Source organism: Myzus persicae, unplaced genomic scaffold, assembly GCF_001856785.1.
Source record: "Myzus persicae strain clone G006 unplaced genomic scaffold, MPER_G0061.0, whole genome shotgun sequence".
Classification (NCBI taxonomy): domain Eukaryota; kingdom Metazoa; phylum Arthropoda; class Insecta; order Hemiptera; family Aphididae; genus Myzus; species Myzus persicae.
In genome coordinates, this window is record NW_019104147.1 from 41,903 (window position 1) to 58,798 (window position 16,896).

The window sequence follows — 16,896 nt, forward strand, 5'->3', positions numbered from 1 at the left end:
ATTTTTGTTTTAAATGTGTACAGTAAAATTCCGAGGCCTTAGTATGTAACTCTGTGGCCTTTCGCGGAGGTCCGTTTCCCGCTCGTGTAATATAATATTATAAGATAATATGTTTACAACGTAAGATTAGACATAATATATGAATATAATACTTAGATATTATGTCATATATTTTCAAAACATATATTGTTAGTTTTTTTGTGTAAAAAACCCACCGCTACCTATAGTAAAACACGACGTTTAATTAGGACATCATTATCGAATTCGATAATAATACATGTGGCGGTAATAGTATAGGTACACTCACCCTTGGCGGTTGGGTCAATCAAAACAAATATCGCCTATACTCAATGTGCGAGTGAAGTATTTATATAGGTATCATATGCAGAGTTATGACATATATGTGAGTTAACGTATTAACACGTGAGTTAACGTATTAACACGTGAGTTAACGTATTAACACGTGAGTTAACGTACATGGCGTGCACCGGTGTGCCGTAGTGTACCTTACCAATATTATATAATATGATATACTTACCGCGTGCAGCAACACGGGTAGGTATGCAGTTTTTTATTATTATTTTAACATGTTTTTCGTTTATATCGTATGTCCTATCTGCACCGCCGTCGTCGCGGTGATATATTATATTACCAGGGTATAGAAATCTGTTAGCACGTGCGTTATACATGCATACGAAATGACTGTTTTACAAACGAGTTGTGGAAGTTGTGCGCGTAGGCAAATGAAAAAAAAAAATATTAATATTTCCTATACGCCTATGGATACTATAATGTTATAATATATTTCGTTATGATGTGTTACATACAGTGTGATCTGTTTAACCGTACGATTATACCAATATTCTCAGTGAACGGACAGAGAAGAAACATTTTATTATAATTTTTCTCCTAGTATAGGTACCCGCGTGCAGCGGTTTTCGAGGGTCTATGCTTTTTTTTTGTTTCGAAAAAGTTAACCTGCTATTTTATCGTTTTGATCATATTTTGTATACTAAATAGATATTTAAAAAATAAAAAACGGTCTCCAAAAAGTCGACTCTGAAAATTCTCCGTTGCTATGTTTTATAAACCGATCGCTCTGTATATAGAATATTATATCACATTATCATGTAGGTATCGTGTTTGACTTACGTTCGCACAAGGTACGTCAGCGACCAGCTGCTTCGCCACGCCACGTCCCAGGGCGTCGCGTTTCCTCTGCGCGCTGAACAGCCTCAACTCTTTGCGTTCTTCGTCCGACAGCCCCCGACAGTACCGCACCTCGTTGTCGTGTGGCGGCAACTGTTGCAGGAGCTGCCTTACCCGGTACCGCTCGCCCGCCGAGTTCAGGTACGGCACTTTGTCTTCGGGCACTCCTGAGAAGAACAAGTGCACCTGGAAGAGCAAACGAAAACAAAAAACCAACCATTAGCGCATAATATATAATATGTATTGCAAATCAAGCACGACATTGAATTAGTAATATTATGGACTCTAATAATAATCTTTACTCGCGGAAATGAAATTCAAATTTCAATTTCTTTTTATATATTATGTTATACTTCCCTCAGACATTCAAGGTTATTATAGTTATATACTTAAGCGCAAAGACGACAATACGAGTGAAAGCATTATTATACACAGCATAATATTTTATGTACTATTAATGTTATACACCTGTTGGGCACTGTAAACACTGGCGAGTGTTTCACATAATATTGTCATGCCTATTGCAGACTGCGGTTTTCATGCATTTTTTTAATCACGGTTTAGTAAATTTCCCCTTAGGAACTAAATGTGACTAAATTCTATTTTACAATTAATATTACACAATACACTATGTAATGTGTATGATTTATATGATTAAAATTATTTGATCTTATTTAACATTTAAGATTATCGATATTTGAATTTTTTAGGGGTAAAAAAAAAGAATAAAACCATTTTTTTTGGGTGGTTATCCTCCTCAATAGTATTACAAAAAAGGTAAAACGTCCGCAATTTATTGTGTTGCACCCACAAAAGCATCGATTTTAAATTTTACGACAAGTAATATTTGTCATTGTTTTTCATGTTATTCGTCAACAACAAATATGACTGAAATAAAAACCGAGATAACATTTTATTTAACGTTACGGGTACCTATATACCTCATATATAAGAACGTACCTATACATATTCATATGTGCGGTGCCATGGGTTTATTTATTTAGTTTCCCTATTTACCTTTGGGTTGTTGACAAATGTATATTTTCAAATTTCCAAAGTAAAAGTAAAACGAAAAAAAAAAAATAAAAAAATACGCTGTGTTCCAAAATGTATGACGTTAACATTCCTAACCAATCACAATGGGCTGTAAAATATTATATTTTCTGAATTTTGCCATTATAACCGTACATTTTTGTAAGGGACGTAGCTTTTGCGGCACGTTTAATTAAATTTCGAGCACTTTTTGGTATTCGGAACTCGAATGCGCATTAATTAAATATCCTAAACATAATTGAAAACAAATATATACATATATACATATTATATAGGTAGGTATTTATACATTTATAAATATGTTATGTATACATTTACGCATAACTAAGTGAATTAAATGTACCCAAATGAAATCATAAAAAATGTGTTGTATTATTCGGGACCGCGGAATAACGAATGTATTTAGGAGAACGTTTCAGCAATGCGTAATAATAATTTATGGGTAAACATTTCATTGGCATTGCGAAAATGCGAACAGTGTACGACGCTGGCCTAACCCACATAATATATTATTATTTATATATATTAGTAAAGGTATGCAATAAAATTCCGTCGTTATACAATAATTGTTCAAGTGCATTAAAAACCGGTGGGTTTAAATCGAATTATCGATCTAGAAGGACGCGCGTACCTACACTACTCAGCGCCACAGTCGAGTAGTACACCTATACGTTATAAATTATCGTCAAAAATTTACAGCCTCCGGAGATGTCCAATTAACTATAAAAATTCTCGCCAACATTATAATATACACATACAAACACTTTCAACCCGGTTAATTCACATTAATAAATTTATGATTAGCTGAAGAGTGTGCATATGCAAAGGTTTGTCGGGATTTCATTACTAGCCTCCAGAGCTGTGTACGGTTTCCGATCTGATCAACAGGTGGGCGTGATTTGTTTAGGACGTTTTATTAATTTGAACGCACGGGCGTTGTTATTAAACAGTGATCGTTTTGAATACGATTATCATTAATCATCGTGCGCGACAATACAATTTTGGTGTTATGCACACTGATTTATACACACAGAGAGATCCGTGTAATACCTGTATTACGAGTAAATTATTATACTACATATATAATAATATATATCATGTATGATTTGGAAAGAAAAATAAAATTATAATAATAACGACCGACGACAATAAAACTATTTGCTATTCGGTTCACGTTTACGAATCACCTCAGAGGCGGTACGCGAACCCGAAACGGTCTAGATAAAAATGAAAGACAAAATCCTAATAACGTACAGCTATACATTATTAGAATATAAGATTATGTATAATATTGTATATTGCAGTGGGGATATCCCGGTCGAAGTTTTCTAATTTTCACCTGCGCACATAGGGATGTAAGAATGTCTAGCATACGTAATTTTGTCGCCCGCTCCGGGAAATCACGCCAGTTCGGGGGAATATGCATAACTTTACGTACATCCTACACCGCACTATTATTATAGTAAGTAAACGATATATACCCTTTAAGCGCCACTCGACGATTTTAATCATAATTAATAATATTCATTTTTCACTAGGTGTATCGTATATATTATTATATTATTATTAATCTTATTATTATTTATTGAATCAAATTAACCAACGGTGGTATGTATGCGCGATCGTGTCGTTCTATCTAAGAGGAAATAATTTTCAAAACGTTTTATTTTTGAGACGTCGTCATACCAGTAGGTATACGGTACACACAGTATCCACCATATCGTCTTAACATCGATTAAATAGCAATAGGTATGTATACTGCAATAATGGTTGAATAATTTGGCCATCGATTACGCAATGGGACGTAAGACTAGGAGAAAAAGCGATTGCGCCCGTTTTCGCATAGATAGGTAGAACGAGAGGCGTACGATATGTGTGGTGAGAGAAGGGCAAGAGCGGCACTTCTTGCTACGCCCCCCCCTCCCCCAATGAAGTTTTGGCAGGGGCGAGCGTATACCGTTCTGTTGGATACATCGGTAGGCATCACAGTATATTGTACGATATTATTGTTATTTATTATGATGTAGACACACAATAATAATTATTATAATATATGCTATCGAGCCGTACACACGTCATTTAACGTCACCCGTCGACGCGATTCGAACAAATCTGTTTCGACGGATACGGAATAAGGATAACCACGTACCCACATTAAGCGCCCGCTGTATCCGCGCGGCGGCGGAGTGAGTTAGCGCAATAATAATAATAATAATAATAATAATAATAATAATATAATAGTCATAGATGTATTATAGGCATTATAATTTACAATGTATTATATTATTGTAATAATGTGTCGCCCGTGGTAGACGACGCGTTTGTTAATAATACAATGGGACGTCGTAATTACTCGGACGGTAATTTATGGACGTTTGTCCGGGCGTCGGCATACCTTCGGTTGTACGCGTATCGGCAGGAGCGTGCTATATATATATTAACGCCGCGCGCGTGGAGTCCTGCCGATCGGACGTGCGACAAATGATATTCGCCGAGCAATAATAATAATAATAATAATAATAATATATTACTGTGTGTAATATACATGCAGGACCTCGACGTCAATGCGGCGTACATAAACGTGTACAGGGTGATTCGCCAGCAACCGTGTTCACCGGCCGCCCGGTGTTTTCCTTTAATATGTTCAAAATCTCATTTTTTCCTACTTCCCCCCTTTATAGTGGTTAATTATTCAGCGGTCAATTTTTTCGAACATTTTTCAGTACCTAAAATTCAAAATTCGAACTAGTAGTTTTTCAATTTATCATTAAAATGTTTATGATAACGATAATAGACTTTAAAACCGGTTTTACAGAAATACAACATATAATATGTGATTTTAAACTTATCTTGCTAACCTTTTTTTGGAATTCTGAATGTTCATATATTAATATTAATTGCTAGAATTTTTAAAATCAGAATAACCTCTATATCTTCCCAATCAATTACATGTGTTGAGTGTGAATGTGATGGACCTATATTATCCTCAGTACACAAACTCAAATAACTCAAAATTACTCGTTCGAATTTTGACTTTGGTACTTCAACATTTTCAGAATCTTCATCCGCAAAAAGTTTGCAGCAGAACAATGGGGTGGTTCTCATTCATGAAAAACATACATTTGTAACACTTCAGGACGCTATCCTTGAGCAGTAGAAAAAAATCTCAATCATTTTAAAGCATCGTCTTCGAGTAGGTAGGTTTTATTTAAAACTTTAAAATCAGGTTTTGAATAATTGCATCGTTGAAGATGCAGGACAGGATGTGAATATGCTTGGTGAATCACCCTGTATATGTGTACAGACGGTGATAAAGGACGAAACGACCGCGAAAACCGACGTGCAGGATCGAGATTGCGAGCACACGTATATAGGTATTGGCGGATTGATGGTTGGGGCGGGGTGGTTTTGAACGGAGGGAACGTGATAAATCGCCCTGGGAATTGACACGAGTCCGTCGAAAACACGCATAATGTAGTGTATATATAGTGCGTAGGTAAATAAATTCACTTCATCGTGTTAAGCCTATATACGTATATTGTGTATAGTAAATATATATATTATATTTTGTACTGCAGTGCAATAAATGTGATATATTATAATATTATAATCGGTGGCATGTATTTAAGCAGTTTAACAATGATATACGCTGCTATAATATACCTGCAAATAGTATAATTATTTCATATTTGCTATCTAAAAATGATATGGACGAAAGTCATTTTAAAATTACAAAAAAGAAACCGATACGAACGGCGTTTTGGCGATCGGATTTTTTTGTTCTCTGCAGGTCTCGGACGGTCGTCCGGAGTCTTGAGATCTTTGAGGGTCGTTTCTCCAATGTCATAATACATATTTTGTTGAAAAAGCAATCGTATATTGTCAGCGGTTTTTATAGCCGAGGTAGAATCTGCTAGCAGGTCATATCCAGCTTTTTAAGATTTTACGTTTTTATGCTCGTCTATGGTAAGTAAGGTTGGTATTTAGGTATACCTATACCTATTGCGGAGTAACTCTTGTTCGTTTACCCATCCGGACGTAAGTCGGTCGGCCGACCGCGCGTAACTTTACGGGAAAAACAGAGAATAAACGTTTATGTGGCAGCAGTATTATAATATTATTCGAGGTGTACATATTATAATAATTTTAATACGTTATAATCAAACGGCCCCGGGGGGAGAGCGATACATCTCACGCATGGGCGTATACACGCGTGTACGTAGGAATAATAAATATTATACTACACTGCTCTGCACCAGAGTAGTTTGAGGTATACTCACTATATGTGCACTGCAGGTCCCGACGCGTTTTCCTATACACATAATAATGTAAAATATATATAATATTATTATATATTATTCCTACACACACACACACACACACACACACACACACACACACAAATATATTATGTGTATGTATCCGAACGGCAATTACTGCGTATGATTAATGTTAATGTATAATATAGAGAAGTCTCGGCGGCCGGTGGGGTGGGGGGGGGGGCAGGGGTTAGCCCGCTGGGTAGCGTGCGCGGCCGCCGCTGAATCTCGTTGATGCTGCGGCAGCGGCATAGCATCACCGGATAAGTCGCAGCAGACCTGTTGCGGTCTCTACACATATAATATGTATATAAAAAATAATATTATTATTAAAACATAATATTAGATCTTATATACACGACGATGGCGTGTACGAGTTGTTGTTGTTATTATTATTATTATTATTATTACTATCATCATCATCATCATGGTCGTCGTCGTCGTCGTCCGGATAATATCATATTATGTCGAATGCGAGTCAGCGACGAGTCTCGTTTACGGGTAAATTTTCTCGACATGAAGCAGGGAACGACAAAAAACACGCACTTAATACGTCGTCTTAAACACGCACCGCACTCGTCGACACGTCCTCGAATGTATAATATATTATCATTATATGATATTATATCATCGGTTTCTCGCTCATCCGACGACGACGACGACGACGTGCAAGCTACGACTCGACAAGAGTGAGCTATATAATACCATTATATATTATACATAGTGCTGCATATATAGGTATACGTCGGGATATTCAAATATATATATATATAATAAAATTTAATACGGTCACGTGTTATACCTACCCGCAAAACAACAATAATAATATTAGGCAAGTCGCATAATATTATGACAAACCGCGATGCCCGTAGGAAATGTACAGGGTGACCTATGTATTATTTAACCGGATATAGACTAATCATTTTCCAAGTGAATTCTCGTATAGTAGTGTCGTTGAACAAAATGTCTTTAAACAATATCATACGGCGGGGCGATTCTTTAATAGCATTACGAAACTTAACCTACAGTATTATTTTACTACAGTATTATATTATGCTAACATGGTGCATGTATGTAAAATGAATATAACACTGTAACCGAGTAAGTAGTAACACCCACGCCTGGTAACGTATATTATACGCATTTGTGTAGTTTCACGTGTGCGTGCGCGATCGTTATACTTATATCATTATTCCAGTGCAAAAGAGATATTTTCGTTTTTTTATTTTCCAGCTCGGGAGATTTCTGCAGCATGCGACCGAGAATTTATCACGAGGGCGTATAGCGTTAGGTATACTATTTTAGATTCATTTAAACTTTAAATATTAAAGTTTCATAAAAAAATGTGAGGATAATAATAGCAGAAGCATTATTATTATTCGTCATTACGACCGGATATGGATGACGACAGCGAAGCGATGGATTCGGAAAACGCGTTTAAGTGAAATGCTCCTGGTTTTTGATTATAATATAAAGTCGTAATCAAACTATACAATGTTTGGACATTAACGCATTGTTTTATACTTTTATTTAATGGATATTATATTCAATTTTATACGGCAGTATTTCGTCGGAATATCAAAACGTTAGTTTTAAACATTGTTGTACACTTTCAAGCGTTATCATGTTTTTGAAACTTATAATATAAAACTTATATTCATAATGACTGTTTTATAAAAAGATTAAAAACTGATTTCGATATTTTATTTATAGAATAGAATAAAATAAGTTACGGCATATTCATTTTTACTTTGCAGTTTTATTTTCCTTCAGATACCTAACCTAAAGTCAATAGTATTTGAGTAACATTCGATGGGAAAGTCAATTTTTTTTTTTAAAAGACGTAAAAATGATTCAAAAATCAGAAAATTCTTAATGACTATATTATTGTATACGTGCTAGATAATTGTTTGGTTTTCGTCGATGCGATTATAATATAATACACGAATGTCGCGACTTTCCGCAGTTTCAACCACGTCACCTTAATTATAATATTATGCCAACTCGTCGAAAAGCAGAGTGCCCTCTCCTTTTTATGGTTTTTTTTTCCAATACTACGATAGCATACTATAATATTATAGTTTAGGTATAAGTATACTGTACGTCTACACTCCGATTATACGTCATTATAGCCGAACGAGCTAGTAGCCCCGCCGACCTGTCTTATATATTTGATACGATTTTCTTCAAGGACGACGACGAAGACACGAAGATAACTCTCTTCTGGAATATTTCTAGGTTATTCTCATTATGTGTATCTAGCACGAGATATGTATACGGACGAAACATTTGTACAAAATAAAAATGACGTTTTCTCCTATCTATATCTATGAAATAGAGCTAAGAAGAGACGCTACGACGAAACCTCGAATTGCAAAGAACGTTTCTCGAGAGTCGGTAGAGATTTTATTTTCTTTTTCATTACGGACGCACTCAAAAGATGAATATATTATATTATATATATATATATGTGTGTATACGTGATGAGACCGGGCAAAGGCTTAAAGAAAACCGCAGACGAGAACGACGCTAGTACGACGAGAGTATCCTTCACCCAATCCGCACTCACACACCCAAACACACACAACGTCCAACCAGCCCTCCCCCCACCCCCGTGGAGTAATAATGCGTCGTATACGGACAAATACTGTGTGCCTTCGTATACAGTTTAAGCGTATATACCTATATATGTATATATATATATATGCGCCGTATTTACGTGTATATATATATATAGACATATTCTAGTCACATATACAAACGACACACAACGACCGCCGCAGAGAAAGAAAAATGTTTATTTTTCCCTTCTTTCCTTTCCGTTTGGTATCAAATAGTTGTATACAAAGATACGGAAAAAAAAAACTATACGAAAGACCAACAAAAACATTTACATATGCGACGGTGAGCGTTTATATACAATAAAGGACGCGCAGTGAGAAATGGAGTATAATTCTGTGGAATCGTCGTTGGATATCGTCACGGGTTTGACCGTAAACTCAGTTTGTTTCCACGCCGTGAATACAAAACTTGAAAAGATGTGGTACACAGCTCGAGGGGGTTATTAACTTCGGTGAAAAGAAGGGTGCGTATTGCAGTACAACGATTCAATTTTGTATTCTCTTGGTTTTTTTTTTTTTTTTGTAACGAACAGCATTGCGCTGTTTTAGGGGTATTCCTCTACTAAATGATACGTATTAAAAATATGAGTTAATTTTAATCTATTATAGTGTAAAGTATTTGTGTATATGTATAGTACCTATACATGTTTACATGTCATTATGTGCGCACAATTAAAATAAGACGTGGAAACGGTCTCGTTGATTGTATACCTCAATTTGTCTCGTTGTCTGTACACACAATTAAGCAACTACAAAGCTGCACTACTACAGTACGAGCGTCTATCATTCAAATAATGCATTATACAATCACTTTCTGGAGAGTGTTAATTTGAATATAAATAGTTTTATTTTGATTCAGACGGCATGGTAGGGTATAAGAGTATACCCTCTCCCCCATATTTTACGCAGACCTGAGTATTTTTTTTGTTCTTTATTATTTCGACAGAGACGGCGAAATCAGCCGTTTGATCATCGGCGTTGTCTATATAGTGCGTATAATACAATGCGCCTCGAACATTTTTGCTGGGTAGCTTAAGCGAACTATTCCTTAGTAGGTGTCTTTCAACAAAACTCATTAGCATACCTTGACTTTTTACAATGCAGTCATAAAGCGAATAACCAACAGCAGCAGCATCAGCAGCTCCTATATTATATACCCTACGAAAATATTTATCCCGAGCGTTCGAAACTATTTACATTTTAGAACAAAACTTTTCAATATATAGAGTCACCTTTCAAACGCTTTTCAATGAAATTTGCATGTCTGTATATTATAGCCGTTTAACAATACTTAAAACGCAAGCGTTTCATTGTTGCACCGAGGCATCGTATGAATGATATTTTGACGCACTATTGGTGTAGGCATTGCAGGGGCTTATAATAATAGTTTATAATGCGTTTGATTAAGTATATTATACGATTATTCCAATCTTAAAGGGAATTAAACAATGATACCTATTTACGGTCTTAATGTACGCAATATAAAAATACCTGTACTAGCACTGCCGCCGCGAAGAGTACCTGCAACTACAGCTGTGTATGGAAGTCGCGAGCTCAATTAAAAACATTTTAAAGATCGGTCGATCAGAATAACTACGCCGAGCGCATATTTAAAAACGTATAAAACGTTTGAGCTGTAGTTATAACTGCTGTATAGGTTTGAAATTGATTTATGAGGTTCAAACGATGTATAATAATGGATATATACGAGCTGTGTTGATCAAAAACATGCATGGGCAAACTGGAGTTTCTTTCCCCATCCGATCGGTCGGGATTTCGGTTTGAGGAGCATTCGGTGGAATAATAATAATAACACATTATACATATATTGTGTTCTATATTATGGTTTGTGGGTATAAGTATATAGGCAGGTACCGCGTAGTCTCTCTGGCGGAGGAATGCGTTGTGTGTGCTCACCGCCGCGCCGCGCCGCCGCCGGTCGGGGCCAACCACTAATTGGTCGGTTAACAACGCGTTTCCCCTTCGGCTACACATAACACTGCGTCGATTTAGACCGGGTGGTCGGAGATATCAACGAAAAAAAAATAATAAAAACAGAGAAAGAAAATAATAATATATATCAATCGGTTTGCGTTATATCATAACGGATCGCGTATACCAAAGTGTACTGCAATTGGACGAGAAAGGATGGACTAAACAGTTTGTGTACGCGTTCGACACGGTCGACGGGGTGGTTATTTGTTTATTTCATTTAAGATAGCTTATTTTTAGTTCAACGCTATTATACCGAGGGTGTTTATTGCAGGCGTGTTTGCAGCGTAAACGTCAGGTGCGCTTTTTTAAAATAATATTATTACGAGAATTATAAGACACACTGCGTATAGTAGCCGATGATTGAACTCGTGTGGACCGGCTGCAGTAATGGCCATACAGTTAGGGGGTGGCGAGGCAACAAAACTCAAAACAGTAACACTTGCAGCAAGTCAAGCACCCAACTGTCTCAGTTTGAAAAATAATATAGTGATTTATGTCAGCCCTTCGGTCTGTTTTTTCCTAGGTCGTTTCATTATAATATTATATTATACGCTCGATTACGTACTTAACTATAGGCTGTTGTGTGCTGCATAATATAGCAATTTAATAAACTGTGAAAACTTTATAAAATGTTAAGGGACCAAATTATACTCTTTCCGTTACCGAAAGTCTGAAAGTCTGTTTTCGTAATTCGTATAGAGAGAGTCTTAAAAAAAAGAACAACATTTTTCCAGACCAAATCTTCAAATTTTGATTTCCTCGTTATTTTCCAAGAACTTTTTTCCGTTTCATTTCTCTCCTTTCTCTCCCTTATAGTAGCCATAGTGAATGGTCTCAATCCAAAACGTCTCCCGACGTCACTTTTCTTTTCATCCTATTTTATTGTAAGTATTAATCCACTAATTATGATCTACGCACTATGTTTTTTTTTTTACTTTTTTACTTTCCATATTCACAGGTCATAGCAATGTTTGCTCACTGCTGCGATAATGCGTTTAATATTGTACCTACATCGATAACAAATAAATTGTATTATTAAATGTAAAATATTGTTTCGTTATAGAGATTGAGTTATAATAAAGATAATATACCAATGATTGTAATAATAATGTTTAATAATAGAGAAAACCAACGATTGTTGTAATGTTTACATTACATAGAGCTTTTCGTAGTAAAGAAATCGTTATAAAGAGTTTTCACTGTATTATAAACTCTGATAGTTGGTGTTGAACTTAATTGGTATTTCATTGATCTTGATATTGATAAGATCTCAACAAAATTATTTGGATATAATTATAGATAATGAAAAAATGTAATAGATATCTAGATAGAATAAGATAAAATAATTTAATGGTCTAGTAAATGTATATACATGGCCAAAACGTTTCTCTTAGATGGCATAGTTAGATACCAATTTGGTAGTTTATCTAGATAATAAATGATTTTATCTATAAATTTATATAATTAAATATTTGGCTATTGCACAACACTGTTATCGAAAAACGACTATATTGTGTAATACATAAAAATGTATAATTTAAAACACTCCGCCAAAAGACGGTTTTGCACCTCGACGACTTCACTGTACGTCTGTACACATCTAGGCTCGCGAAAAGCGAATATTTTTCTGGTAAAGTTTGTATATTGTGTTTTTTTTTGCACCCCTCGTTCTGCAAACGTACTCGGAACGACACGCTCTTTGCCCGTCAGACCGCGAGAAAGCTGCACGGCGGCGTGTTGTCCCGGGAGAGCCGACCGCGTCTCTCGACAAACGGACCGAAATAAAAAGGAAAATATAGTGAGACAGATTGAGAGAGAAAGGGAGAGAGGGACGGAGAAATCCTCGGGACGAGGTGGCTTGTACATAATACGTTTTTTCCTTCTTCTCATCCGCCGTGGGTCTCGCAGAAACGCGGAAACGCGTGAAGATCTATAGATCCGCCGCGGCTGCGGGGCATATAATATAATAGCGGTGTGTGAGTGCAGAGCGTGGGTGGGTGTATTTGGGTGCGCGTGTGTGTGTGTGTGCAGCGTGCTTGAGGAGGAAACACAACAAACCTCGACGACCGTACGACCGTTATTTGTCGTGCCTAATGACGTATCAAGTAACGCGAAGACTTCCCCGCCGCCGCCGCAGCCGCCGCCACGGTTGTCGGGCGAAACGCCCCGGGGAGACGCCGTCGTCCGCGAAAGTAAATCGCTCTTGTATTCTATATAATTCCTTTAAGAGCAGAGCAAACCATCGCTGTCGGTTTTTCACCACCCTCCCGACGAGGGCTCTAGATTTTATTAAGATACCGCGGCCTCAGCGCAGTGGTTTGTTGGCGGAAACCGATTTTAAAAAGGACAATTAACCACCACCATTTAATATATTATATTGTTGGCCCGTCGACTGTACAGTAGTATAAGGTCCCTATATATATGTGCGATACCTCGGCGAGGTCTTAAACGGTTTCGATGTAGAATTTTAACCTTTCATATCATAAGAGTGGGAATGGGGTAGTCAAAGTAGGAATTATACTATTCTGCAAACGATGTGCGAAATTAGACAAATTATTTTTTATAACTTAGGGGTGAATAAGAATATAATATTTACTAGGATGTGATGTGTGTTTGTGGCTAAATTTGTTACGTATACATATGTGTAACTACCCTAACTACCCTATGACTAATGACTGCTCATGCATATATATCATATGAATAAATAGTATTTAATGCACTGCGGATTGATTCTTTTTCGTCAAATGGAATACAATATATTAGGTGTACCTATATACAGGAAATAAATAGTATTTTTAAATTAAAAGTATTAATTTTTTCAAAACATTCACTATTTTATATTTTTATATGATTATCAGATTGTTAATTTGATTAAATAATTACAAAAAAAAAAAACAGTTTTGATTTCCTTGTATTTTTCATAAGATATTGCGAGTACTGATACACTAATGTGATAAAATAATCACCCAACAAGTAAGGCGTATCCATTACACCAAAACATCGTCGTTTGCAGATTTTAAAACAATAAAAACCACTATATAGTATGAGTAATATTTTGAACTTTTGATAAAAGCTATCATTTTAATTAATGCTAAACGTGTAGTCAGTATTATAAATAGTTTTTTACGAATTTTTACAATAGAATATCGTTTAATACTCCTCTTTGTTGTACAAAGCATGAATATCATATTTATTTTTAAAAGTAATAACCATATAGGTAAGGTACTCGTATATACTATATAACAGTTATTACAACAGTTCATGAAATTTAAATTGAATGAATGAATATTCGGGATAAAAATTGTATTTATTATTAATTGTTATTACAATGAATTTCCACTGATATGAATCAATGTTTTATTACTGAAATTTTCGAAAAGTAAAAATAATTATCACATAAAGAATATACCTCATAATGTAATGTAATTGAATTATTATTTGTTTGAGCTAATTTCCCTTCAAAGTTAGAACTGGAATTGAGTACCAACTGATGAAGTTACCCTGTAGTATTTATAATAATATAAATAAATGATTAACAAGAATTATGTAAAATAACATTTCTACGTGGTATGGTGAAAAGTAGCAGGAGATACGTATTAATTAAATTAAAACAGACAACAGTTATTGTTTATTAAGTCATCAAGACATTAAGTTTCAATTATTCTGTTTGAAACACGTTTATGCAGGTAATTATTGTTGTTATAAGTTTTTGTTTGAAAGTCTAACGCGGCGAAAACATTATACCGACGACATATTTATTCGGCCGGATATACCTATTTACGTATATACCTATATAATATGCATGTACAGGGTGATTCACAGGCAAGCATGCTTACTCCCATTTTTAATATAATAATACATTAATTAAAATCCTTATTTTTGGAAGTTTTAAATTTACTTTAAGTCTAAAGACCGTGTCTTAAAATTCTTGGGATGTTTTGTACTATTAAGGAGCTAGTGTTCGATGGCGATGCAAACTTCTGTTTTTCAAATAAGAACTCCGATTTTACTGTTATTTAGTGGCTAATTTTTTGGTTAATTTTAATTTTGACACTTCGATATTTTTAGAATACAATAAACCATTTACAGTACTATTGTAGGAAGGATGTGGTTGGTCGTCATTTGAAAAACAGAAGTTTTTATCTCCAAGTAAGTATCCATATTCATATATATCAAATCAGATTTTGAAGAACAAACGCGCACATTATTGATGAAAAAAAAAAAAATGCTAAGGGCTGATATCATCATGCTTGGCAAATCGCCACCCTGTACACATACTCCGTCTCGCCGCCGTCGCCACGAAATCCGTTTTGTCATCGTTTATGTTCGGATGCGTTTGCGTGCGCGTACACGATATAATTAACCGCGTATAATGCTCTCGTACATTATATACGTATACACAGCAAAGCGACGAAACAAAACATTTTGCACGGTAATTTTGGCAAACAGAGACTAGAAAATGCGGTTTGGCCGACGGTGTACAGATCAAAGGACTACGCGCAATCCCACACACATCACATAACGACCATATAACATATTATATATATATATATATATATTATAATTTATAAGCACTCGCGCACGCGTCGTGGGTCGGATTGTATTATTATGGAATCGTCTGACGGAAATGTTGTGCAGTTGACAGTCTCGGCGGCGGCCAAGTTTGTTTGAAGTATTGTTAAACGGCGATGCCATTGAACACAACACAGTATAATAGCATAATATGATATGCTGTAATATATACAGATGATACTCGCGCAATATGATATTATAATATTTTCATGTCGTCCGCGTAGGCATAGTCCCCGAGGTAGTTCGGGTCTATACATTAGTCATTACGGATTTACCATATCGCAACGGACGTACAATTTTGTCGTTTAATAGGTCGCGGATTCCAAGGTGCAGATTTCACGTCGGGCGTGCTATCATCGTATCTGCATTTTTAAAATGTTTTCCCTTTTTATATTAATTAATAATTATCGTTCGGTTCGCCTTTTATTGGCCGCGGATCCTAAGGCGCAGACTATCACGTCGGGCGTGTTATCATCTTATCATTTTTAAATATTTTATATCAATTCATTTATTGTTTGGATCGCCGACGATGGACAAAACGATTTCACTGCGTACGATCATCACAACCCGTCGTGTCATTATATAGCAGGGGCGGCGAAAGAGCAGCGGTGAGCCGCACGATATGATGAAAAATAATAATTTACCTAAATATTATGTAGGGTGGTAAAAATGTAATGACGCGAGTCGCGATTTGCCCACCCCTGTCGTCATGTGTACGAGTCATGTGTAAACAGTGTACGAGTATGTTTGCGTCGGGAAAACGATTGAAACATAACGTTGAAACGTTTGAGCGCCGCCGCCGTCGACGATAATATTGTAACCAAAGACGTGGTCGCTTTTGACGCGGTACAGGCGCTCGGAAAAATAATAATTTATTTTTCGTCCGGTTATTATTTATTAAATTATAACCACCCGAAACGAATCGGCGTCCGACTTTTGGCACCTATCTAAATGATTTTAGATCTAGAGGAGACGACGTCTCGACGCGGTCACAAAATAACATCACGGCCGATCACCTGACCAGTCAGGTATACGTAGTACGTACCGCGTATAATAATATCTTATTTTCGATTATGCTGCGAACGGTATGTTCGTGCGTCGAATTCGAACGTCATATCAAGAATCTA

General features: G+C 36.0%; 1 protein-coding gene across 2 annotated transcripts in view; it reads right to left on the bottom strand.

Moving 5' to 3' along the window:
* Positions 1-16,896, bottom strand: part of LOC111039265 (protein prickle-like) — a 117,983-nt gene that overhangs the window by 31,689 nt on the left and 69,398 nt on the right. For both annotated transcript variants that reach the window (XM_022322686.1, XM_022322685.1), the window contains exon 3: positions 1,153-1,395. In XM_022322686.1, coding sequence (XP_022178378.1) covers positions 1,153-1,395 — 243 coding nt within the window. The remainder of the gene's footprint in view (positions 1-1,152; positions 1,396-16,896) is intronic.